The sequence below is a fragment of the Sphaerodactylus townsendi genome, linkage group LG03 (genome assembly GCF_021028975.2).
Source record: "Sphaerodactylus townsendi isolate TG3544 linkage group LG03, MPM_Stown_v2.3, whole genome shotgun sequence".
Classification (NCBI taxonomy): Eukaryota; Metazoa; Chordata; class Lepidosauria; order Squamata; family Sphaerodactylidae; genus Sphaerodactylus; species Sphaerodactylus townsendi.
Genome location: NC_059427.1, coordinates 52,469,992 through 52,495,582, shown reverse-complemented (window position 1 = coordinate 52,495,582; position 25,591 = coordinate 52,469,992). Strand labels below are relative to the sequence as shown.

The 25,591-nt window shown below is 42.2% G+C and overlaps 2 protein-coding genes across 3 annotated transcripts in view; both read left to right on the top strand.

Moving 5' to 3' along the window:
• The window catches only part of GATA2 (GATA binding protein 2), a 627,541-nt gene that overhangs the window by 449,556 nt on the left and 152,394 nt on the right, over positions 1-25,591 (top strand). The window lies entirely within an intron of this gene.
• Positions 5,831-22,455, top strand: RPN1 (ribophorin I). Its single transcript, XM_048489755.1, has 10 exons — positions 5,831-6,163; positions 9,643-9,707; positions 10,488-10,794; positions 14,124-14,333; positions 16,508-16,700; positions 17,482-17,581; positions 17,815-17,953; positions 18,187-18,306; positions 19,814-20,059; positions 21,557-22,455. Exons 1-10 carry the CDS (start codon positions 5,930-5,932, stop codon positions 21,737-21,739), a joined length of 1,797 nt encoding a protein of 598 aa, XP_048345712.1. The 5' UTR covers positions 5,831-5,929; the 3' UTR covers positions 21,740-22,455.

Below are 25,591 nucleotides of genomic sequence, written 5' to 3'. Positions count from 1 at the left end.
CCACCCTAGAGTGCACAGTGAGCACAGTTTTGCCCCGGACATCTTCCCTCGGTCCAGCCTTTCCACTCCCTTGCACTGCTGTCCATGCATTCACCCTCAGCCCCATTCCCTGCTGCCAACTCATTCAAGTCAAAGAAAAGAAGCTCACTCACATGGGCTTAGCCAAAACACACTGACCTCTGCATTCTTATACTGATATATCAAGATAGCAATATAATTATAACAGAGAACGCTTGAAAATAACAATCTTCTTTGTCCTCCTGGGGCAGCAGTAGGAATTGGGGGGGTGGGGGGCAGATAATATCAGCTCTAAGACATAGTCCCATTCCTCAGCAGCATGTAGTCCAGGGAATTGCTTTGCCCTTTCACTTGGGGGGGATTATTTTTGGAACAGTAATATCATAAGCTCAGTTTAAAGAACTAAGATAGCAATCTTGACTTCTAGGTGTAATGAGATCTGTGCCTTTAAGAATTAGTTGATGGGTGGAGTTAAGAGAAGCAGGCCTGGGAGAGTTCTCTACAAAAAAACTGTGCACCCAGGAGTGAGTTCCTCCTCGTATGGAAACAGAAAAACACAAGGAGACCCCACTACATGCCCACTGTGCAATGAAGAGCTCCAAGGTAAGCATTCCATGCATAATGGACTGTAGTTTCCTAATCTAGTCTAACCAACTGGGATGGGGTGAATTAAATTAGGATGTGCATCCCACCCTCATGGTTGCATGATGAAGTTTTTTGGGTGAGTAGACACGTGAAAAGGGGGAAAGGAATGAAATTTTTCCTGAGAATAGCAACCTATGCATCAAAGGAATAATGTCAGAGCAGTAGAGAAAGGATGCCCAGTGCCTTGACCCTTCCCCCCACTCTCTAGTCAAGTCTGCCTCTGAAGCCTGAGGTTAACAGACAGGGCAAAGTCCTGTACTTTCAACAATAACTCCATCTTGTTTACTAAAGCTGCATCTCTAAATATATCCTTTTCTGGGCAAGTGGGGAATCTGTAGTTTCTTTCCCATTACTTTGTGCCGGACCCTCAAGACACTAGTTTATTTTGAAAATGTAGAAATATTTCACAGTTTATTACTTGCTACAGAGAGTTAGGGAAAAAATCAACTGGTTTGAGTTTAATGTATATCTGTAGGTTTAGGACTGTAGGCTTGACAATGCACATTTATAATGCATAAGCAATTTACAGTACCAATCCTAAACAGGGTTATAGTTTACTAAATCTATTGGAAAAGCTGATAAGGGCATAATTCTGTTTAGTATAGCACTGTTATCAGTCCTAACAAAAACCATCTCATTAAGATAAAAGACTGTGCTGGCAAGTTATATATCATATAGCATCAGTTAAAAACTAAAATTCGCAGTTACCCTTTCAGAGAACTGCCCAATTTAATACTTTTGCTTGGCTAACAGGAAGCTTATAGAAATAATATAAGCAACAAAGATTCTTGTGTCACCTTAAAGACTAACTGGTTTGTTACGATATGTGCTACTAGGAATTGAGCTACAACATTTTGTGCATGGTTAGATCTGAAAAAGCTTATGCCACAATAAATCTGCCAATGATTAAGAGCCCCAGGACTCTTTGTTGTTAATTATCCTTACAGCAATCTATTACATATGCTCTTAGTTGACATAGTTTGCTGCCTCAAAAGCAAACAGAGTCACTTTTCCTGTTATTACCTCATTGTTGTTGGCGGGCAAAAGCTTAGTGAGCCAACAACATTTGTTACTGTAAGTGCAATAGTGAAGCAGGAAATGATTAGTATTGTCAACCAGTTTGATCTACAAATACAATATCTTTTAAAACCTGTTTGACAGTACCTATTCATTCATATAGTCCCTATATGTTTCCCCTGTTGAGCAAACAGCAGCAGCAGGGGCTATATGAAGTTGGAAAAGTGATGTGTGAGGACTCAAAAAGTCTATATCGCCTCCCACCGCCCCCGATCACCTGCATCTGGAGCCTGTTCCAGTTGATGGTTTTGTGTGGCTGATACATACTCATTAAAATTTTGTGCAACAGCCATTAAAGGATATCCTGATGCCATGGATGGTCAGGAACATTAGTCTAATGACGTTTTAATCTTCAGAATGGGGGAGCCTTCATTCTTCCACGTTGTCTCCAGAACTTTGGTAAATGAAGGGATGCCGGCCTCTTGATAGGCCTTGGGATCTCCCACAATTACAGCTCATCTCCAGATTACACAGCTCATCAGAAGAGAATTGATACTTCCAATGGAGGTCTCTATTACATTGTACCCCACTGAGGTCCCTGTCCTCCTCAGGGTCCACCTGCAAATCCCCAAGACTTTCCCAACCTGGAAATGGCAACCATACCCCCTCTCCATGCTAATGGCCTGGGAGTCCTGGCAACCCTGTCACTAGAGGACTGAGCATGAAATTTTCAAGCATCCAAAGCAGAAAATGGTTTCCTCAGAAACACATACACCCAAAACAAACTCTGTAATGTGCATTGTTAAGTCCAACTGGCCTCAGATTGGGGTACTCCTAGGGGCTAGCCAGCAGGATATGCCTCTCAGGTTCTTTACAATATTTGTTTTATTTTCAGTAGGTAGCTTAGTTCACCCTTTCCAGCCCTAAGAGCCCTGTGCCCATGTCCCTTCCCTCTTGGACCCAGTCTAGCTTTTCCCAGCAGCTATAGTACTTTGTTCTCCTCAGCTCAGCTGTCAGAGCTCCCTCACCATCTCTCTGGCCTCATAAGCTTCATCTGCCACTTCCCCCAGCTGTGAGTCTCCTCTTACCTCAGAGTTGGCCACAGCCCTCTCAGCATAAGTACATGAATAAAGTTAGTTTAGACTGGTGATACTATGCACATGTTGTTCTTCCTTTTATTTTGTTTAGAGGGAGGTGTCTTCAAAGCTACAATGACTCAAAATATGCACCGATTGCAGATTTTTTTATCGTATTGTTGTAGCTTCGAAGACACCTCCCTAAAAGCAAAACAAAAAAAGAAAAATGATACGAGTGTGGGATCGCCAGTCCAAACTAACTTTATTCATGTACTTTATATAGTGAAATCATGGGGGGATGTATTGCAAGCAGAGGAAACCTCCAAGGGAAACCTTCAGCAAATGGTGGGCAGTAGGGAGAATCACAAGCGGGAGAAAATGGACTTTATTCATGTACTTTGAACAGTGAAATCATGGGTAGATGAGCTACAAGCAAAGGAAACCTCCAAGGGAAACTTTCACCAAATGGCGGGCAGCACAAATCAAAAGCAGGAGAAAATGGCAGGTGTGAGCTCCGGTGAAAGCAGAAGTGAGAACTAAGGGGTGGGGGGTGGGAAAATGAACTGCTTTCCCTGGCAACACTTTTTTGGTCTGCACTACGCGGACAAATAAAGCTGAGCAGTTCTTTTCAAAATGTCTGCAAGATGTTTTGTGTTGTGCATAAAGGGCCAGGGATTCCCAAACTCTTGTGATGACTGCATGGAAAAGTGCTAACCAAAATGGCTTTGATTCTAAGCAGGGTTACCAACTGAGGGCTGACAACCCCTGAGAGCTTTGGGGGCTGGGGCTTGGCATTGCATAGCATTGTGTGACACCATGGGGATACTTCTGGTTGCATGACTGAAAGCATCATAACATTTTGATGCAATACTCTTACAATCTCCAAAATCTCTGTGGCATAAACATGGAGATTTGGGGGATTGCTAGAGTAAGGCAGGGACTTGTGATATCACCTCTGGTTATGCAGCCATAAGTTACTAAACGGCATTGGTTTGCCAGCACTTCTTTTTCTGAATATTGCTCCAGCAGCAGGGAACAGATGTCCCTCTACAGAGTGAAACGAGGTTCCCTTATCCTAAGCAGTATTAGCAGTCATGCTACAGAAAGGCAACTTCCCTGCCACACCTTTCTACTGCATTCTGGTGTGCTCCATGAGCGTGTTCTCTTGCAAGTCAAAAAAGCACCAGGAAAAATGTGAAGAGCAAATTGGAAGGAGGAAATCTGAAAAAAAGTCATTCTTTCATCTTTCTGTCAGCAGAACTGCTGTAACCAGTCAGGGCAATGCGGAATTTCAGCTGACCTATACATCTTTGCGCCATTAGATATGAGGATAAAGAAATCCTTCATAGTATGTGAAATGTTGGTTCTAGTCCTGCTTCCTCTCTGTATTTTACTGCTGATTGGCTTAATGCCTTATTCTCACCATCCTCGTTGATGGGATTTGAATGTGCTTGTTCCTGTTTCTCACAAGTGCTTTTTAAACCAGTGACCATTTGGATGTGTATGATAGGTAATCTTCTATGAATGTTCCGTTGTGTGATCTCTTGTTGCTTTCCTAGGGTGTGTGTCCTCTTTGCCTTGTTTAAAGCTCTGATAGATCTGATAGCCAGAATAATAAGATTATTCTTAGAATGAAAGCTGAGTGGATTCTCAGTTGACAATCTTGGTAATACATGGGTTAAATGAAAACACTTTCTGGCTAACTTTGACTTAGATAAATTCAGAGTGAGAACATAATGTTTTTTCAAAGCTCCCCTCCATATTATTTGCCTTAGTCTTAACATACCCAGGTTCCCCACACTGTTCCTTTCCTTGCAGGGCTTTTTTTCCCTAGAACATAGCAGCCAGATTACTCACACTGCTACTAGTGGGTTGGAATACACCTTTCTAGTATCCAAAACTTTTCACTAGCTACCCATTTATTTCCAGATTCAAATCATGATGTCAGGGTTGCCAGCTCAGGGCTGGGGAAAAACTGGAGATTTGGGGCAGGGCGGGAGAGAGGAGTATGACAGCAGAGTTTGGAGAGGGGAGGGATTTCAATGGGGTTTAATTCCATAGAATTCATCTTCCATAGTGGCCATTTTCTCCAAGTGAACGTATCTCTGTTGTCTGGAAACCAGTTGCAATTCTAGAAGATCTCTAGCCATCACCTGGAATTTAGCAACCCTATGGTATCAGATGAGAACCTGAGAGACCGAGATTCAAGACCCCACTTGTGTGGAAGTTCGCTGGGTGACCTTGGGACAGTCATTAGTTCACAACCTGAACTACCTCACAGAGTTGTTGTGAGGATAACACGGAGGGGAGGAGAATTAAATAAGTCACTTTGGATTCCCATTGGGGAGAAAGGCATGGTATAAATGAATGAATTAAATAATAAATATTGAAATAGCAGTACAAAAGCGCAGTAACAATTTACAATATTGAAATAAATTAAATATTGAAATAGCAGTACAAAACCGAAGCAACAATTTATTTATCTTACTTTTTCGGTAACTGAAATACTTATTTACTCCAACATTACAATGTTGTTTTAACATTACAATGTTGTTTTAAATTTGTTTTAAGTTCCCTTATAAAAAGAGGAAACAAGTTAATTTATAACTATTGCAACTCATTATAAATATGCTCTGTGGAATCCGGTTATGTTTCACTGAAAATTCGCACAGTTCAAATACTCAGTTTTGGAAGACGTTCACGAACAATTTTTCTGAAAACCTCTCTAATACCTGTTGGTGCCTCCCACAATCTGAAAACTATATGTCAGGATTTTAGAAGACTCTACACAAGAGACAAAAATAGACTCAATTCTTTTCCTTATGATACAGTTTTCCCTCCAACGGCGGAAGGTTTGCCTTGGTTGTTCTGGGACGCTGGCAGTACTGCAGTCTGACGCATCCCACCAACATGTATTTGCTTTTCCGTTTGTACTCAGGCAACTGCAGAGCCGCCTGGATCACATGAGCTGGGCGGGCCGGGCGTACGGAGGGAGGGGTCCTGCAATAACTGGGCTGCCATCTTGAGCGCCGGTGGCTTGCTGGGCGTCGCCATCTTGTCTTTCCCCCAGCGTGGGGGCCGCCATCTTGTGCCCTCCCGATGAATGAGCGGCATCGCCGAGGAGCGAGTTCATCCGGTCTGGCCCGCGGCCTCGTCGCTCAGCGTGGCCGGTCATGGAGTCCTGCCTCGCCAGCCTGTTCCTCTTGCTCTGCTTGGGGCGCGCCTTGGCTGCCCCGGAGCTGCTGAATGAAGAAGTGAAGCGGACCATAGACCTGAGCACGCACCTGGCCAAAGTGACGGCCGAACTGAGCTTGGCCAACCCCTCAGGGAGCGCCGGGGCTGCCTCCTCTTTCCTCCTGGCTTTGGAGCCCGGCCTGGAGAGCCGTTTGGCGTACTTGGGGGTGCAGGTGAGCATTTTAGGCAGTCGACATCTCTCCCTCCCGCATTCCTCGGAGGTTTTCCTTCTGCAGCCCCACATGAATGCTTCAAATCCTGACCCCTCCCCTCGAATTCTCTCTGCACGAGAATGCTGCACTTACACCACTTATATGACGTGGCCTGCCACATCTTATCTGAGTGTGCATCGCGCCACTAATTTCGTGCGGTTCAACGTTTGACACTTTCCCCCTTTTCTCCCAGTGTGGCATTCATTTTCCCTGATCTTTCGTTGCTTCTTCTCTTTTTTCGTTTTGGTAGGGTTTTTTTTTAAAATATATATAATGCAAGTTCCGCACTGGCTTCCTGTTCATATATAAGTCCTGTGCTGGGTAACTGGATGTTAAGTGAGGTGTTGGTGGTTATGGTGGAGCCTGGCCCCTTCTGTTTTTATGGACAGTGCGGACTGCAGTCTGTGGGTAGAAGATATACGGTTATTTAGATAGGTTTCTCCTGCTTTTATGCCCAGTAGAGGTCTAAAATGGTTTTACAACATTGTCCTCACCTCCTCCTTTTTGTCCTAACAACAACAACCTGTGAGGAAGGTTAGGCTGAGACAGAATGACTGTCTCAAGTTGAGCTTCCAGGGCAGATCCGGGATGTGAATGTGGATCTCCCGGATCCTAGTCAGACATTGTAAGCTTTACGTTTCTTTGGTATATGGCACAGGAGAGAAAGGAAGAAGCTTTCTTGTTTGGGTAGTAGGATAAATATATGAATGTAACTAAATTTTGTTGACTTAGAAGAAGTGTGGCTCTCTGTAGTGGTTTATTACCAAGGAACAGTGTATGGAAAATAGCATGTATTGGGGGATGGGGGAGATGATGCCAGCTGTTGTGGAGTAGTATGTAAATTGATCTTGGATTTTGCCCACATGTCTCGCTAAGCAATGTGCAAAGCGATGATTTGGTTTGTCACGTTTCTTTCCTTCTCTTCCTGCTGGCTGTCGATCCTCTTTCTTGTGAATGGCTGTGGTAGCAGCGGCCTAGCGAATGCTGACACGTAAGCATAAGTGCTTCAATCAGAGTTTAACCAGTAACAACCTGAAGGGAAGCGTGGATCTCAAGGCATGTCTGTAAAAAATTTATACACATGACAATTTGCAAGGGCTGTGGTTAGCGGTACACATATGCTGCAGGCAAGATAATTTTTCAACGTATTAACATTCTGGGCTTCTTGGCTGGTTGAGGTATTTGGAGATGGAGGTAAATGTGATCTTTGGATCTTTGAAAACTTATACAAAGACCTTTTAAATGGTTTCTGTGACTGTGATGACAAGTCAATAAGCTCAGTGGAAGCTGCATCCTGAACTTTGAGTGTCTACAAATATGCATTGAAGAGTTAGGAAGAAAGCCAGCTCTATTATTTGGGCATGAATAGTTTTGAAAAGCAGATTGCTTTTAGGGAATGTAAGAGAAACCAGCAGGCTTGGCTCTATGCAGAGACACGACATCTACATCTTTTTCTCTTCTCTCCCCCCCACTAGTGGTTAGAGTTTCAGGCTGGGATCTAGAAGACGGCAGGTTCAAATACACACTCTGCCATCCCAGCTTGTTGGGTGACCTTGGGCTAGTCATAGGCTCTCAGCCTAACTTACCTTGTAGGACCCCTGTGAGGATCAAATAGAGGAGAGAATGCTGTAAGTTGCTATGGATCCCCACTGGGGAAAGACTGAGTATAAATAAAGGAGGTAAATAAATACATGAACATCCTAGCTCCTTTTCCTCTCCCAGTTCCAGTATGTGTGAATACATCCTTGCAATAGCTGCATCTTTCCTCTGCCTTTCTGCATTCTGTCAGCCTTCTTGATGTTTCTCCCTTGCCTGATTTTCATTGCAAATTTCCATTTGAAGATACCACTGACAGAACTGTTTGATCAGCTTGTGGGGGTAAGGGAGGAATGGGTGGTGTGAAGTGGAGGTGGGTGTGTTGGTAAGGAAGAGGGACAGAGACTTTGGTCCTTCATCTGGTAGCCAAAAGAATTGCTCAAGGTGAATGGGAGGAATGTCCTAGTTCCATTTACCATTCTAAAGCCTGATTTGGCATCCGACTATATTTAATTGCAAAGTTAGTCCTGGGGTTGCCTTTCTTGTAGGAGTCCATGGGATTTCCCTGCAGTCTGTTTGCTTGCTGAGCTGTAGAGTGATATGCTCCTGGATTAGTGGGTATTTGGATTTGGCTGGTTCCTGTTTTCAGACCTGTCTCACTGCCAAAGTCTTTGTCTCTCACATTGGTGCTCTTTATAAGACGTTTGCTGGGAGTTCCATGCTCAGAACTTAATTTCGTATCCGTGCACACCTGCTCCTCACTGTGTCCCAAGCTGAAACAGCCCCCAAAAGCCATTGTTTGCCCTGCTGAGAAAACCTAGTGCAACAAAACGTAAGTTTCTCCAGTGGGGCAAATAGCAGCTAGAGCTGTTTCAGGTTGGTAAAATAGTGTGGGAATCTGGAATGTTTTTTTTCCTGATTTCAGCTCAGGAAGACCAGAATTATGTTTTCTTATGTCCAGTCTGACCTTGCATGTCTGGGGCATTAAAAGTTCTGAATACAGAACTCACAGAGTATACCTGATAACAAATCCTCCCAGCGCTCAAGTGGAGGGCACAGTGACTTGGGAACATGTGAATTTTCCCTCAGATGGAATGTAGGAATCCTTAGGACCGTTGTCATCACATGCACTGCAACATAATAGAAATCTTTGAATTGTGGGGAGACCTCTAAGAATTCTGTGTATTAGAAGTGCAACCAAAATATATTATCGATAGTTTTAAGAGTAAAGTTAGTGTCATACTGAAATACATTTTTGTTGGTTCCATTTAAAGTCTGATTCGAAGGATTTCTATTCTCTAGTCGCTCACCTTTAATTTCGCATGCTGCTGAAGATGTGCATCTCTTTCTTTTGTGTACATCTCTTTCTTTTGGCCCAAAATGAAAATGTCTAGGGTTGCCAGGTGCATTATCTTGCTCTGTAAGCTTTGGGGGCTCAATATATTGTCAGAAAAGCAGAAATCAGAAGTGTGTTTTTCTGATTTCAGTGGAGGGGGACCAAAGTAATAACTTACATTATTCCATTGGTCAGCTGGTAGCTGTTTTCAGGCTGCTCTTTTCAAGGACCTTCACCTTCAGTTAAGTGCAAGTCTTTGAAAACCCCGATTCTGTAAACTATTTTCTTGTTTGGAAAACTAGTAGAAGAGTCTCTAAGATGTGCAGACATCTTTAGAAGTTTCTTTTAGGTGATAGAGAGCTAAAGTATCCTTCATGTTGTCAATTACTGGATAACTAATTATTAGCATGTACATCACGAATTAAAATTATGCACTCTCTAGAATAATCTCTTTCTATCTGTTAATATGGAACATATATCATGCATTTTTCCTGACTAATTTGGTCAATTTGTTATGGGAATTATAAATGGTGTCATTGAGTAGACTTAATGTTGTTTCCTGAAACAGGTGAAAGGTGAAGAAGAGGAGGAGAATACTTTGGAGGTGAAGGAGACAAAGGTTAAAAGTAAAAGGTGAGTTTCACTCTGGGATATGATATAGGAAATGGCCATTTAAGTGGTCAAGGAAAAAAATCACTAAACAGAGGTGCAAGTCAGTGTAGTTCTCTGGAGAGTGTACCTGTACTATAAAATGTTTGTTAGTTTGTGTTCACACAGTGTACATTGAAGTATACACTTTAAAAAAATGTGGTCCAAAAATGATAATGTAGTAAAAGATGGGCACTATACTTAGGAAGTGGTCAGATATATGTCACTTGGCAAAACTGTAGGCGTAGAAAGGTTTATATTTCAGGTACCATTTTCATGATAGCTGTTCATTGTGATTTTTTTTAATTTAAAAAAGATATGCAGGGTAGCAGTTGCCGGGCAGGTGTGATTGCTTACTGCTTCTGGGAAGTACAGCCATTTATTGTTGTACCTGCTTGCTATTTATAATTTGGAATTGCCAGTTGGATGTAGTTGCTATTGAATACCTTTGTATTCAGATTTAAATATTTTGGAGTACTTAAAATTGTAAGTGCTTTACCTAAATATATAGTCTGACTCTCATGCCCTGGTTTCTGACTGGTTGGCACAGTAGCCATTTGGAATAATCCATGCCTAGGTGATATGTTTTAGGAACATAGAATAGGAAGACAGTCTTCAGCATCCATAACAGTGCGCTTGCACAGTTCAGGTAGAAGGGAGACGATATTTCCTTCTGTGAGTGTCTGTTTGTGGACTTGTGTCTATACTTGTATCTGATTCAGGCCTGCAAAGCCTGGCTGACTTTTCTGCTTTTTTCCTTTTCAGTGGAAGAGTCTTCACTGTAAAACTGCCTTCTCCTCTGGCTCCAGGAGCAAAAATTCGCCTATCTGTGGAAACAGTGTTTACTCATGTCCTGCAGCCGTATCCAACACACATCACGCAGGCAGAGAAGCAGTTTGTAATTTTTGAGGGCAATCACTATTTTTATTCTCCATATCCGACCAAGACCCAAACTACTCGTGTGAAACTGGCTTCAAGAAATGTGGAAAGCTACACCAAGCTAGGCAATCCCAGCCGGTCAGAAGACATGATTGAATATGGACCCTTCAAAGATATGCCACCATATAGTGAGGTAAACTTACTGCAAATTAATGTCCTTAAACCAGGATTGCAGGAAACACTCCTAAAAAGTTCCAGTTTCTCCTTTGGCAACTAATCCTGTCCAGTCCCAAAATTGGCAGGTTGTGATCTGACTGGTTGGTCATAGAAGTTTTTCTGTGTGCTTTCTGATAAGTATTCACATTGCTGAAAAGGAACATCTGGAAGAAGGTCACTCTGTAACTGTGATTAGTATTTATTACTTTTGTAGTACCAGTTACATGCTAGGTGCTTCACGAAGCCAGGCTGTATGACTCTGTTGTTGGTGGGTGGTATTACAGGTAGACCACGGGATGACAAGAAAATGTTAGCAAGGGATAGGAGTAGTTTGGGTGCCACCTTTGTTCCTTTTCTAATTGGCTAAAGTTCTAGTAATGTGACATTAAAATGTTTCAGTTCTGGAAAAACCAGGTTCTGTCACAGATCTTTGGATATGCTGCTCTCAGAAGTCCATATGCAAGTACAGAACCCGCAGAAACACATAGTTTGAAAAATGGTTGCTGTCATGGCTTCATAAGACTATCTGTTTCATTTGTCTGTCTTATCCTGCAATCTATACAAGGCTGTAAGATCTATTTACTGTTTCTTCCATAGCCAATATTCCCAGACTTAAAACACAACACAACCTTTGCGTAACCACATTTCTGAAGTAGGCACTGCGACCATTGTCCGATTCTACCAGGCATGTTGCGTATACTGTCTTGTATCTGTTATAAGAGAAGCTGAAGGAGAAGGAAGATTGGGTTATACCTGCCATTTCTAGACTTGTTTGCTTTCTGTATGGTACTGTCTCGAGTGGCTAATGTGGTTGGCGTAGCTTTCTATGGTTTTAGCGTCATTTACATTCAACCGGGAAGATTTGCGTCCTACATGATACTTGCTGCAGTCATGCTCTGCTCTCCTCCAATGGCTTGTGCATGTGGAACAATAATTTTTGGATATCTGTCCCTCCCTTCAAGATAGGAATGGGTGCATTCCCATGATAGAATGCATCTTGCTCTTAGCCTGTGTCTTGCGTAAGTATGGACTTTTATTGTTCCATGCTGTTTCTAAGCATTAATATTGAATGTGAACTGCCTCTGAACGTGGAAGTTCTATTTAACTGGAATGTTCAGAAGCAGTCTCCGTCCGATTTCCTAATGCTGGGGACAAATGGGAGGGCTGTTAAAATTTGCCCTGCTTCAGTTGAGGCGATGAACTACCGGTAGATGGACCAGATTTAGCAGACAGTAATGGTCAATTACAGTTTTAAAGAACTATAGCTTCTCGCACAGTGGTACTCAACCTGGGGGTCGGGACCCCTTTGGGGGTCGAACGACCCTTTCACAGGGGTCGCCTAAGACTCTCTGCATCAGTGTTATCCATCTGTAAAATGGATTGGGGGTTGGGGGTCACCACAACATGAAGAAGTGTATTAAAGGGTCACGGCATTAGGAAGGTTGAGAACCGCTGTTCTAGAAGCAATTGTATGTGAACTATATGATCTCCATACCAGCTGTAAGTGAAATGAATGCATACTGGAAGGAGCAAGAATGACTCTGAGAGCCGGTGCACCAAAGGCCTGATTGCGTGTCAGTTTGAGACGTGAGACCTCTGAACATCAGGTGTAATTTGAATACAGAAAGCCATCACAATAATAGATATTCATAATAATAGATATTCTTCCAAGCTGGATTGTTTCAGATTCCTATATCTGGTTTTATACCTTTTTCCACTAAAAAAATGTAAGGGGGTCAGGTGTTCTTTGGTGAAAAGCACAGTAGCATTTTTCCACATTTGAAAAGAGTCCAGTGCTGCCTTTGTCAAAACCGTTATCCTCTGCATTTTTAAACATAGCACTTCCATAAAAGAGCATTTATATTGTTCTGGACGGCTACCAGCAACACTTGTTTTTCTACAATTGTGCCTGCCATTTTGTTTCCTGCAGTAGCACAGAGCCTACTGAATGGGAAACCAAATGGCGGGGACAACTTAGGGGGAAAAAAGTGTTGCTGATAGCTGTCCAGAGCAATGAAAATGCTCTTTTATCAAAGTGCTACGTTTAACAGTGCAGAGTGTAGTGGTTTTGATGAAGGTGGTGCTTAATTCTTTAATGGTGAAAGAGAATGAGAAGGTTGTGCATGTGGAGGAGAAGGCAGGCACTAGGATCCCTGCAGAGCATTCCTTTACAAAAAAGGTCAAGGGAGATGTTGCAGATTAATTCGCACATCTTCTGAGATCTTTTTGTGGAAAAAGGTATAGCTGAATGCACTCACTGATGCTGTAAAAAGCATTTTGCTTGTGTGTGCAGAGTCACCATAACAGAGTGGGATTTGTGTGCCAATCTGTAACCTCTTAGCAATGAAGTTTCCTCTTTGGCTTTTCTTTCCTCCCAAATCCGCTTTTAAATAAATGCAGGCTCCCAGGAAGAATTGCTTGATGCTCTTTTGATCATTCGCACAGTTCATGACTTTCCATAGCGAAATAGTCCTCAGATGTGGACTATTTGGTTTATAATAGCATGTTTAAATTAGAGTCCCAGGAGGCTTCATTAAGGGAAAAGCTACTCCTGATTTGAATTACTTTAAATGCTTAAGGATGAAGCACCTCACATAGATGCTTGTGTAAATTTTAGCTTAAAGCATCAGTTGTCCTGTGTTGAGCTAAAACAAGAGAAACAAACAGTCAATGCTTTGTGCTTGGGATACAAAAGAGGCATTTTTTATTCAAAGCAGAGTAATGCTGAAAAGGATACTGGGTATAGTGCCCACCATACTCAAGATTACAAGGATGCGATCTTGTGGTCCTGATACAGAGCTCCTCTGCATATGCTGTCCTGTGAGAAATTGTGACAGTGTGAATTTACATTTCTGGATCTTCTAAACAAAGCTCCAGTTAAATCATAAACCTTAGCGTAACCTTTCAAAAATGTAGTGAGTCTGTTGCCAGTTAAAAAGGTAAAGGTAGTCCCCCTATGCAACCACTGGGTCATTACTGACCCATGGGGTCGCATCACATCATGATGTTTACTAGGCAGACTATGCTTATGGGGTGGTATATCATTGCCTTTGTCATCTACACTGTATCCCCAGTGAGCTGTGTATGCATTTTACCAACCTTGGAAGGACGGAAGGCTGAGTCAACCTTGGACTGGCTACCTGAAAACACATTCTGTCAGGATCGAGCTCAGCAGCTTGCCCCTCTACACCACGGGGCTCCTATTGCCAATAAACTGTCCTGTAGATGAAGGGTCTGCTTGGCAAATAAGTAAGGGAAGAATGTTTAGAAGTGTTTAATTTCTTCATTATATTGTTCTATGTTTAGGACACCCTTAAGGTACACTATGAAAACAACAGCCCATTCCTGACTATCACAAGTATGACACGCATCATTGAAGTTTCACACTGGGGCAATATTGCTGTTGAAGAGACCATTGACTTAAAGCATACTGGAGCTGTACTCAAAGGGCCTTTCTCCAGATATGACTACCAAAGGCAGCCAGACAGTGGGATATCTTCTGTGAAATCTTTTAAGGTTTGTTGTGCCATTTGTTTGACATGGCTTTCTTGTGTTATTAAAAATGTCTTCTTACTCTTTCTAGAAAGAAAACTTGCTCTCTCTTCCTTTCCTTCTGCTGAATGCGAGAGGGAGGATCCAAGGGAAAATTGAGCTGGGCAGCTTGATGCAAGAAGCCTTGTTCTCTGTCTTCCTCTCCCTTTATTTAGAAGGATGCGATCAATACCCTGAGCCCTTTGATCCCCAGTGTGACCAGTTCCACATGGTGACACTTTTCCTCAGGAAGCCCCAAGTGTAATGGAGACTCTTGCTGGGCATAGTCACAACAGGGTTTCCAGACTGCTTCGCCATGTTTTCCTTGCCTTACTCATGCAGTGTCCACCCTCCAAACGTTGGAGGGGAGACTTTTTCCTATATGCTTTTAAACTGGTAATTGACAATCAATGTATAATTATATCGTTTTGTTAATTATTAATTTTAAAAATGCAAAAAATGTCCCCTGGTAGCTGGGGGTGGTGGTGGCTGGGGACGGGCAGCGCTTCTGGGAGGGAAGTGCTGCCATATGGGCAAGACTGTGAAGATCCAGACTTCCCTGCACACACAATAGCCAGCTTGATTTTGCTGTGGTTTTCTCAAAATAGTATAGCAAAACAGTTCTAGGGAAGATGGCAGAAAAGAGAAGGGAAACTCTGGTGGTGCACAGAAACACCAAAATATTAGAGGAAGCAGAGAAACAAAACCTGCTTCCCAATAGCATCTAAGCCAGGCCAGGTGGAAGATATGTGATCTTTTCTTAGTGAAATTGGTGGCAGAACTTAACCATCTGATCCTAAGCGCACTTCTTTCAAGTAAATTATCATGAAATCTTTGACACAGTTCCTTTTTTAATAGCTAGAAATTAACAAAACAAAAAGAAGTTGGAATCAGATTGTAATTACAATTAGTTCCAAAGGCTAAGAGGCGAAACCAAATTCTATTTAACTTATTACATAAAAATCAAATTATAAATGATGGTTATTCTTAATATACTTTCTAGTAGTTCAGTATATATAAAAACGCCAGCACATATCTTCTATTTTAACTATTAACGTTTTTCATAACATGATTAATCATTTATTTGTTTTCCTTTTGCCCACTTTTCTATCTGATATCAGTGTATTGTCAAAGTTAAGGATAATTTATTACATCATTTCCACAGTGATGTGGGACAGGGATTCTGGGAGACGCCTCCATGTTCATTCTTAGACATTTGCTCCTGGAGTCTTTGGCACAGTCCCTTAAGCTTCTTTCCTAACCCCCTAAGCTTAAGTATGAGTAACTGGAATAAATGCATATTCTTCCCCCATTTAGCTCATCTTTTCCCCTACCTACCCTCAATTGACTCCTTTATTAGTTATATTTATCATTTTACTTCTATTATGCCCTGCATTTCTTCTCAGTGGGGACCCAGAGCAGCTTATGAGATAGGCCGAGAATATCTGACCAGCTCAAATTTATTTTAGATTGTAAGCTCTGTGATACAGAGACATGGACCCTCTAAAATGCTGTGCATGTTCATAAGATTGTGTAAGCAACCATAATACCTCACACTGAGTTAAAGTGTGCTTTGAATAAACAAATGAGGGAGAGGCCATCAATGAGGTTAACCAAGACATGTCGGAGAATACTTGTAACATATATTACAACACACCTAAAAATCATGATGATGTCTATTAACCATTTTATGATTAGTCTGGCCTTTTTGTCATTTGAAAAGGTGTAGAAGGCCTTGAAGAGACAGTGATGACTGCATTTGTGGGGAATTGGGGCAGGGGCTGGGCCAGGTGACCACAATCCTTTCCCAGTTGAAACCTGAAACTTAGGCTGATTCCGCATGGGCCAAAAACAGCAGTGTGAAAACGGTGTGAAAATGGTGTAAAAGGGTTTTAAATGGTGTAAAAGGGTTTATACTGTTTTCACACCGTTTTCACACCGCTGTTTTTGGCCCATGCGGAATCAGCCTTAGGGTGCAATATAAACTTATTCCCTTTGGGTTGCTTCCCCATGTGGATAGACATAGCTATGCATTGTGATTTCACAAATACTAATCTTGAGAGGGGTTAGTATTCTATTGCTATCTTGAGAGGGGTTAGTATTCTATTGCTCTGTCATTGTGAACGTGCTCACAATGTTTGCTTTGGTTGCTTTTGTAGACTATTCTTCCTGCTGCTGCTCAAGATGTCTATTACAGAGATGAAATCGGCAATATATCTACCAGTCATCTTCTTGTCCTGGATGACTCTGTGGAGATGGAGATTCGTCCTCGTTTCCCTCTGTTTGGGGGTTGGAAGACCCACTACATTATTGGTTATAACCTGCCTAGCTATGAATACCTCTTTAATCTTGGTAGGTTTTCCTTGGCAAGGTAGTGACGTCCCAAGCTATTAGGAACATAGTATGTATCTAATTTACAGGATGATGTAAATGGATGTGCTGTGCATGAAAGCGAAGGAAGATTGTTGCAGGAGAAGGATTGGAAGTTGTTTTGGATATTCTGAACTTGAGATGGTAATGAGATTTCCAAGTGGAATGTCTGACAGGAAATAGAACAAGTAGGATTAGATGGAAAAAGAAAGCGCAGAGCAGAACATATGAAGCTGCTTTATACTGAGTCAGACCATTCGTCCACCAAGGGCAGCATTGTCTACTCTGATCGGCAGCAGTTCTCCAGTGTCTCAAGGTTTTTCATATCACCCGCTACCTGATCCTTTTAACTGGAGATTGAACCTGAGAGCTTTGTGTGAAACAGATGTTCTACCATTGGGTCATAATGCCACTCCTCCACACAAACCAAGGACTTGGAAGAGGATAGAACTGGGTTTCATCAGCACATAGGTGATACTGAAAGCCGCAGGATTTGATGAGATAGCCAAAGTACAGTGTGAATAGAGAACGCAAGAGGGCCAAGCATAATCTCTTGGGAGATCTCTATGCAGGGAGAGAAAGCAGCAGAATAACTTACCCTTCCCTGCTGCAGTCCTCTTGCATTAAAACCAGTTCCAGGGGTTCGTTGATGTCTTTTGTGATTGTGTCTCTAGAATCCCCTTCTTTTACCCAATATGACTTCCATTGCTGGCATACTCAGATATAGAAAAACTCATGGACACTGGCCGTCCTTGTTTCCCAGGTGATCAGTATGCTCTGAAGATGAGATTTGTTGACCATGTGTTCGATGAGCAAGTTACAGACTCACTGACTGTGAAGATAATTCTTCCAGAAGGTGCCAAGTAAGTATTAAAACGATTATTAATGTTGTATTTGCCTGTTGACTATTTGTCTCTGTATGATTATCAGTCAGAAAACCATAACTATTTGTTATGAGCATGCAACATTCCTGTGCTGAAGTTTGCTTTTTTATCTGACGTCCCCGCCTCCCCCAATCATGTGTGTGTGAATATATGTTTTGGTTGTTTCTTCTGGGAGGGGTTACTAATGTTCATGTACCTCTCTCTGCCTGCAGGAATATCCATGTAGATAGTCCATATGAAATCATGCGGGCACCTGACGAGCTTCATTATACCTACTTGGACACATTTGGCCGCCCAGTCATTGTAGCACACAAGAGCAACCTAGTAGAGCAGCACATCCAGGATATTGTGGTAAACATAATACTTTTTGCTCATCTAGTTCTACAGCCTTAAAAGCACTGACCTTTATAAGCTCAAGGGCTTTTAATTTTTTACAACGTGACATGGTTGACGTCCTTACTGTTGCCTGTATTTTGAACTGGTTCTGTTGAGGCTGAACCTGTTTTTGTTTTTAGGACCCTATACTGGATGGAGGAGCTACGGTAATAAGACACTCTGACTCCCTTTTGGTCTTTTGTTTGTAGGTGCACTACAACTTTAACAAGGTCCTGATGTTGCAAGAGCCTCTGCTGGTAGTTGGAGCATTTTACATCCTGTTTTTTACCGTGATTCTCTACGTGAGGCTTGACTTCTCCATCACTAAGGTACCACAATGCAAGCTTGAGAGAAAATGAGGGGGTGGCAAAAGGAGAAATGAGTCTTACTGACTTGGATCTTCAGGATGTGTGCCATTGACATAATGGCTGTAATACTATCAGAAGAGTATTAATTGCCTCATGGAGGAGCCTGGTGCTAAGAGAACTTGATTGTTCCAAATTGGGGATGCTGCTAGCACCAAGGGTTGCAGTCATGCCTAGGGATAAGTCCCGGCTGCCTCCGTTCAGATGTTATGGCAATGTGGAGTTGGATCAAACCAGAAAATTTTAAATTAAGCTCCGCATGCAAGCTTGACAATAATCTTTGTTCATTTTCCAGTACAGTTTGTTAGTACTTCACAGTATCCAACCCACTGTTTTTAATCACTAGTGACTGAGATGGCTGTTTTTATATTTAGTGCCTTCAGCCTAGTTGGCCCTGGCTGGCTATCCTGGTTTTTCTTGAATTACAAGCCTGTCTAATTGTGCCCCTGGCAGGTCATTTGGTAAAAGTTGTAAATTTTACATGATCCAGCTGTGCTAGTCAGCCAACATAGTGAGTATGAGTTGAGATAAAACACTGTTCCTCATTTTCAGGTAGTTACTTCAGAATGGAGATGATAGTGACCTACCTTATAAGGTTGTTGTAAGAATTGCAGAAAGTACCTGTGAAGTAGTTTAATCCCTTGAAACTTATGAGCTGATGAAATCTGATTGTTTCATAGTGGCTGTTTCTGCACGGCCCAAAAACAGCGCCCTAGGGGTGGTAAAAACACCATCCCTGGGGCGCTGTTCACTCACCTGCCGCAGTGCTGTGCTCCCCCCCCCCAAAAAAACGGCGGGAAAACACTGCTTTCAAAACCCGCTCCATGAGCAAGTTTTTGGGAAAGCGGCTTCTTCCTGCCAGCGCCATGCAAAGGGCACCGGTGTGAGGGCGCAGCTTTCAGGTGCTGCCTGTTTACATGTTTTGTTTACCTTGTCTTCCCTCCGAGGCTCCACCCACACTGCCCTCCGACCCTCACGGGTCAGAGGGCAGTGTGGGCGTATCACTTCCTCCCTCTGGAGCCTTGGAGGGAAGACAAGGTAAACAAAACATGCAGACCGGAGGCGACTCCATATGGAGCCTCCTCTGCCATTCGAAGCAGCTTCTGGGCCACCCACACGAGACTGTGCGAACAGTCCCATGGCTCCACCACCATTAATTATGCCGGTGGACAGCTGCTTCCGCCGCTGTGCAGAAACGGCCACTCACTGAATTCAGGCAGAATCACGTAGGGAGGGAGGAATAACTTCTAAGATAAGTTTACAAGGCTGATGTTTTGATATTTGAAATATTGTTTATTGTTGTTGCTGCTTGATATTGTGATTATTGCTGCTGTTATGTTTGTTGATGTTGTACCATGTTGTTGTGCACCGCCCTGAGCCTTTCGGGGGAGGGTATAAATTACCATACTGTGAATTCTAAGGATTAATAACATTAAGTTTGCACTCATGGTAAACCTTTGCTGATCTTCAGGATCCAGCAGCAGAAGCTAGGATGAAGGTTGCCTGCATTACAGAGCAAGTTCTTACCCTGGTGAACAAGAGGCTTGGTCTGTATCGTCATTTTGATGAATCTGTGAATAAGTACAAGCAGTCACGGGATATATCCACCCTGAACAGTGGCAAAAAATCTCTGGAGACGGAACACAAGGCCTTAACCAGTGAAATATCTTCATTGCAATCAAAACTGAAGGCAGAAGGCTCTGACTTGTGTGACAAAGTAAGACTCTGCTTCCTGTCTTCTTAGCTGCCTGTCTTCTTAGCTGTTGCTCTGGTTAGTCTTGGGAGGTGCTGCCCTCAGGCTGCTTTGAGGGAGCAGTTAATTTTAGTGTATTTTGTTCTGTGGTGTGATACACTTCTGGTGTGCCGCTACTTAAAAAACAGACCCTTGCTTGGAGCCTGCCATGGCGTAGTGGATAAGAGTGGTGGATTCTAATCTGGAGAACTGGGTTTGATTCCCCACTTCCCCCCATGAAGCCTGTTGGGTGATGACCTTGGACTAGTCATAGTTCTCTCTGAGCTCTCTCAGCCCCACCAGCTTCACAAGATGTCTGTTGCTGGGAGGGGAAGGAGTTTGTAAGCCGCTTTGAGAACTCCTTGCAATTGAGAAAAGCAGGGTATAAATCCAAAATCTTCTTTCTGGTGCTTGAGAGAACCCTGAAATCTATGCATTTTTGGGTAAGTCTTGGGGGGTTCAGGAGAAAATTCTCCAGATTCTCAGTGCCATGAAATAAATGTGTTGCCTTTAAACCAAAGCTGGTGGCCATCCCAGCTGACTTGAATACATTGACCAAGAGCCACCTAATTCAGCCAGACCATTTTATTTAGTGAGAAGATGCAAGTGGCAGGCAGAAGTCTTGACCAAATCCTTAGCCAGCATAGGTGACATGTCATATCCCATCCCTAATTCACAAGACTTTCAGCTGTCACCATCTCCGCTTGGAAATGAAAGGTCTCCTGCATGCTGCTGCTCATTATCAGTGAGTAGTAGAGCACGTTAGGTATCCCCTTTCTCCTGTGTTTTACCCAGCTTGATACTGCTATAGGTTTTGTCTACATTTCTTCTCTACACCACTGGGCAGACTATATCACAAACCTTCTAAGAAATGTCAGCCTTGCTATACAGGCAGATTTTTCTAGAAATGTGATGGATGCAGTTGTCTATCCCCAACTATAAGAAGAGGAAATGACTTAATCATTCTGTTATCTACCTTTACCTGCATGTTCAGGCATAGCTTGCTGTTCGACGATCACTAATGGATTTTGTTCATTCAGCTGCTCAGTTTGTGGAGGAAGAGCCAAAGTAATTTTTGAAAAAGATAGTAGCAACCCAGTACTGGCCATACTCTGAAGGTTGTAAAGACCCTGATAATGGTGATCATTGTAAAAGTTTTGACGTTCTGTTGAGAATCTGTGTTTAGTGATGTTATCTAGTACTATAACGAATGTAGGACATCTGTAACGTTATTTCATCCTATATTATGGGTATAGGCTCTGGGTTTCACCATTGTACAGTTTGGCTTATAATTGTTTGCTTTCATTCTTCCACATCTACTACTGACTGAAGGGGAGACCCTTACAGTTTGTTTTAAGAAATGGCCTCCAGCTTGCACTGGAAAGCTTACTGTTTCTGTGTTTGAAAACTTTATAGCATTGTATAGGAGGATTCAGTTTTATCCAGTTCTCCCAATAACATTTTATTGTAATTTTTTCCAAGGTCAGTGAAATTCAGAAACTTGATAGCCAAGTTAAGGAGCTGGTTCTGAAATCCTCCGTGGAGGCTGAGCGGCTGGTAGTTGGCAAGCTGAAGAAGGATACGTACATAGAGAATGAGAAGTTGCATTCCAACAAGCGGCAGGAGCTGATCACCAAAATCGACAACATCCTGGATGCGCTATAACCTGGAAGTTGTGTTTTTGTTAATGGGGGAAACAGGTGTAAAGGCTGTTAAACAGGCATGCTGAGCCACTCTGAGATGGGGAAATGATAGGGGGTGGGGGAGGTCACTGGCTTATAAAATAGGGGCAAAGGAGAATTTTTGGAAGTTGCTTTTTAAAAAAATTGGAATAATTATTTTAGGGTCTGTTTAAGATGCCTACTACTTGGGAGAGATATGGCATAATGTGCCTTGTACTTATTGTAACCCTGGTCCTTCTGTAAAGGGCAAAGTGTTAGCAAAATGATTTCACAGTCTTCTTTGTTGATGTGCTGAAGGAAGCCTTTAGTTATCAGTAGGCAAGTGTGCATCCAGGCCCTCTGCTGGCACTAAAAGTCTCAACCGGACAGAATAAATACAAGTGAGTTGTTCAGAGGTTTGGTGGAAAATGCTCTTTTGGCCTTTGAAGTTATAGTTTTTTATATTTTGGAGATGGGGTATGAAAGAACTTGAACAAATGAATTTTTGTACACAATTGTTGCAGAAGTTGAGATTCTGACACCTGAATTTTCTGAGCCTCTTTAAAATTACAGCATCAGGTAGAGTCCAGTGCAGGTGAAGGGTAGGGGTGAGATGAATTTGCTTATAAGCCTGTGCTTTTCCTCTGATGGGTTTTCCCTTTTTTTAAAAAAACAACTTGTAGAAAAGACCAAACTGAAATAAAGTTTATGTCTGTCTGCTCCTGGTTGTATTTAATGTCTAAACCAAATTTCTTGAAAGTTTTGGGCTTTTGAATTAAGCAGTAACTTAGGTTGGGCCTCAATTTTTTTCCTTTCCCTTGTACTTGTAGCTATTTAAAAGATACTATTCCCAGATGTCTTTGGACTTTTAAACCAATTACCTCAAATATAACAATGATATTAAGCTGGCTGTAGAAATAAATCAAATATTTATAAGAAACAGGGTCAGATTGTGATGCGGCAGTCAAGTGGTCAGTCTAATCCACTGTTCTGTATCATACAGTACCTAACAAGAATGCTGGACTAGATCTGATCCAGAAGGGCTGATCCAGCAGGGCTGCTGTCATGTCCTAATAGTACCACTTCTTTCAGTTGAAGTGCAAATAGCTTTTTGCATAGTACCTGGATTGGGTCTGATCCAGCAGGGCTGCTGTCATGTCCTAATAGTACCACTTCTTTCAGTTGAAGTGCAAATAGCTTTTTGCATAGTACCTGGATTGGGTCTGATCCAGCAGGGCTGCTGTCATGTCCTAATAGTACCACTTCTTTCAGTTGAAGTGCAAATAGCTTTTTGCATAGTACCTGGATTGGGTCAGAAAGAAGAATACAAAGCCTCTGGGATACAGCTAGTGCACAGGAGCCTGGGATTTCTCCTCCAGTGCTAGCTGGTAGTACTTTGAAGTTATGCAGTAGAAAACCATATTTGCCAGTCTGCTTATGTGACTTATTTCCAGCAACACTGAAACAAGTTCTACCCTTTCTTTCTCTCCCATTTTTGGATGAGAAAGTGAGTGGTGGAAGACCCCATGGCAGTTGTTGGCAGGGAGGGGGGATGTCTCAATTATGTTTATAACTTGAACTGTTTATTAATTCTGGGTCTTCCCTCTTGAGTTTTTTTTCAGTCTTAAAATACAGTATATTTTAAAACAATGTGATCTCATCAGATTTCAGAAGTGAAGCAGGTTTGGTCCTGTCTGGTGCTTGGATGTGAGACTGCTGAGGAATACTAGGATTGCTATGCAGAAGAAGGCAAGGTCAAATCGCCTCTGTTTGTCTCTTGTTTTGCAAACCTAGTGGGCTGCCATAAGACACCTGCAATTTGATGGCTCTTCATACACAGAATTTGAAGGGGTCAAATAGGCCAATGCCCTGTGTGGTGGTTTGTTGCTGGAAACAGATTTCAGATTGCTTTTGGAACTTTACACATCTGACTAGACTCATCGTACAGGAATAGGAAACTTCCTTGCCCTTCGCTACCTTCAAATCTTCAGTGATGGTCCCTTGAAGGTCCCTTGTAGAGAGCCCCTTAATGGTATGCCTGAATAATATGAAATTCTTCACATGTAAATAAAGTTTAGGCCTAAATTATACACCAGATGGCGCTGAATTGCCTTTACATAGAGGAGACCTTTTTTTTGGACAATGAATAAGATAGTAGTTGAGACAGATCAACGTAGTAAAATACATGTATGTTACATGAAACAAATCTGATTTTTTTTCCAGACCAGGTGTGCACTTTTTAGGAGCCTGAGCCATATGGAACAATAATGCTGCCCTTTTTCTCTACCCTGACAGTTTTGATACAATTTGTGAACTGGCTGTCACTAGATGACTAAGGGTAGGGGTGGGGGTGGGGGCTTGATAAAGGTTTATATATTTGTGTATGGCTTGAAGAAAGTTGATAAGGAGAACTTTTTTGCCCTGTCCCAAAATCTGGAACTTGAGGGCATTCAGTGAAGCTGATGGGCAGTAGATTCCTGAAGGACAGAAGAAAATACTTCTTTATACACCAAATGAGTAAAATATGGAATTTGTTGCCAGAGGATGTGGTGATGGCCACAGGCACAGACTGCTTTAAAAGGGGATTGGATAGATTAATTGGAGGAGAGGTTTATCGGTGGCTATTAGCCATTGTAACTAAAGGGAACCTCCATGCGTGGGAGCAGTCTACTTCTGAATGCCAGTGCCAGGAAGCAATATTATTATTAAACCTCCAAAGAAACTGGGTGGCCACTGTGTGAGACGAAATGCTGGACTCAGTGGACCACTGGATGGATCCATCAGGATTCTTTTTATATACCAGAATGGCTACCACAAGATTGTACAGGGGAGTTCTCTTGGTATTAAACTGGGACAAAGCAACATGCTGAGGAATCAAGAGCAAATGCCAAATTACCTTGCATTCAATATTAAATAATATTTCTTTTACTCCTAAGATAGTTGTCCGTTATGATGTCCTCTTTAATGTCTGCTTGTCAGAGTAACTTTCTGAGAAAATATTCCTATTGCTTAAATTATGAGTTGAATTTTTTTTAACAATTTAATTTACAGGCAATGTTAGCTTTCGTGGCTAGAAACAGATCACGTTACATCTGCTGAAATTTCTTAAAAGCAACATCTTTAAATCATGGGGCTCTGTTGTGGAAGTCAGTAGGTAGATTTGCATATTTTCCCTGTATTTCAGAGTGGTGCAGCTTTTGTATACCTGTGCCCTTCAGCTGAAAAAGAAAAATTTGAAGTCAGAAAGCAGCTGAGGGAACAAGTAAAGGACGTCTGGTTTTGCTCCCTCAATGTCAAAGCAGCCAGCTAATAGGAGGCTGAAGCAGCTATGAACACACCTCTCTTTACTCATCTCCCTTCTGAATGGGAAGAGGGAGAAATGGTCTTCCACCTAATACATCTTGAAAAGCGGCAAAAGACTGAGGTCTGAAAATCTTCAAGGGCTTCTAAAGCACAATAGAACACATTCATATGTCTATTATGGGCAGTGATGGTGCTTTCAAATTGCTGCTTCCACTCTTTAAATATTTTGTCTGTTGTCAGCATGAATCTGTAACTATCTCCTTAATGCTCCTCAAGAAGTGGCCAGTTCCCAATACACAACAGTCACACAAGTGTACATAAATTCATCATACGTACACAGATGATCAGTTTCTCAGTTCTGGGGCAGTGGCAACAAGTATTTGTGGAAGAGGTAGCAAAAAATGCCATAAGTGGAAGTAAAAGATCCTAAAAGTTGCATTTTCAGATCAGATCAAAAATCAGTCTAGACTAGTACTGTATCACCAAAGGTGGTCAGACCTATGCCCAGGGATATTCACACATAGGATTTGATAAGCGTTCCTTATTGTTTGTC

Bases quoted from the DNA above. Each gene is read 5' to 3' on its own strand.
- RPN1 (XM_048489755.1), top strand. From the start codon at position 5,930: ATGGAGTCCTGCCTCGCCAGCCTGTTCCTCTTGCTCTGCTTGGGGCGC. The intron at 6,164-9,642 runs GTGAGCATTTTA...TTCCTGAAACAG, and splicing joins TGGCGTACTTGGGGGTGCAG to GTGAAAGGTGAAGAAGAGGA. The intron at 10,795-14,123 runs GTAAACTTACTG...TTCTATGTTTAG, and splicing joins ATATGCCACCATATAGTGAG to GACACCCTTAAGGTACACTA.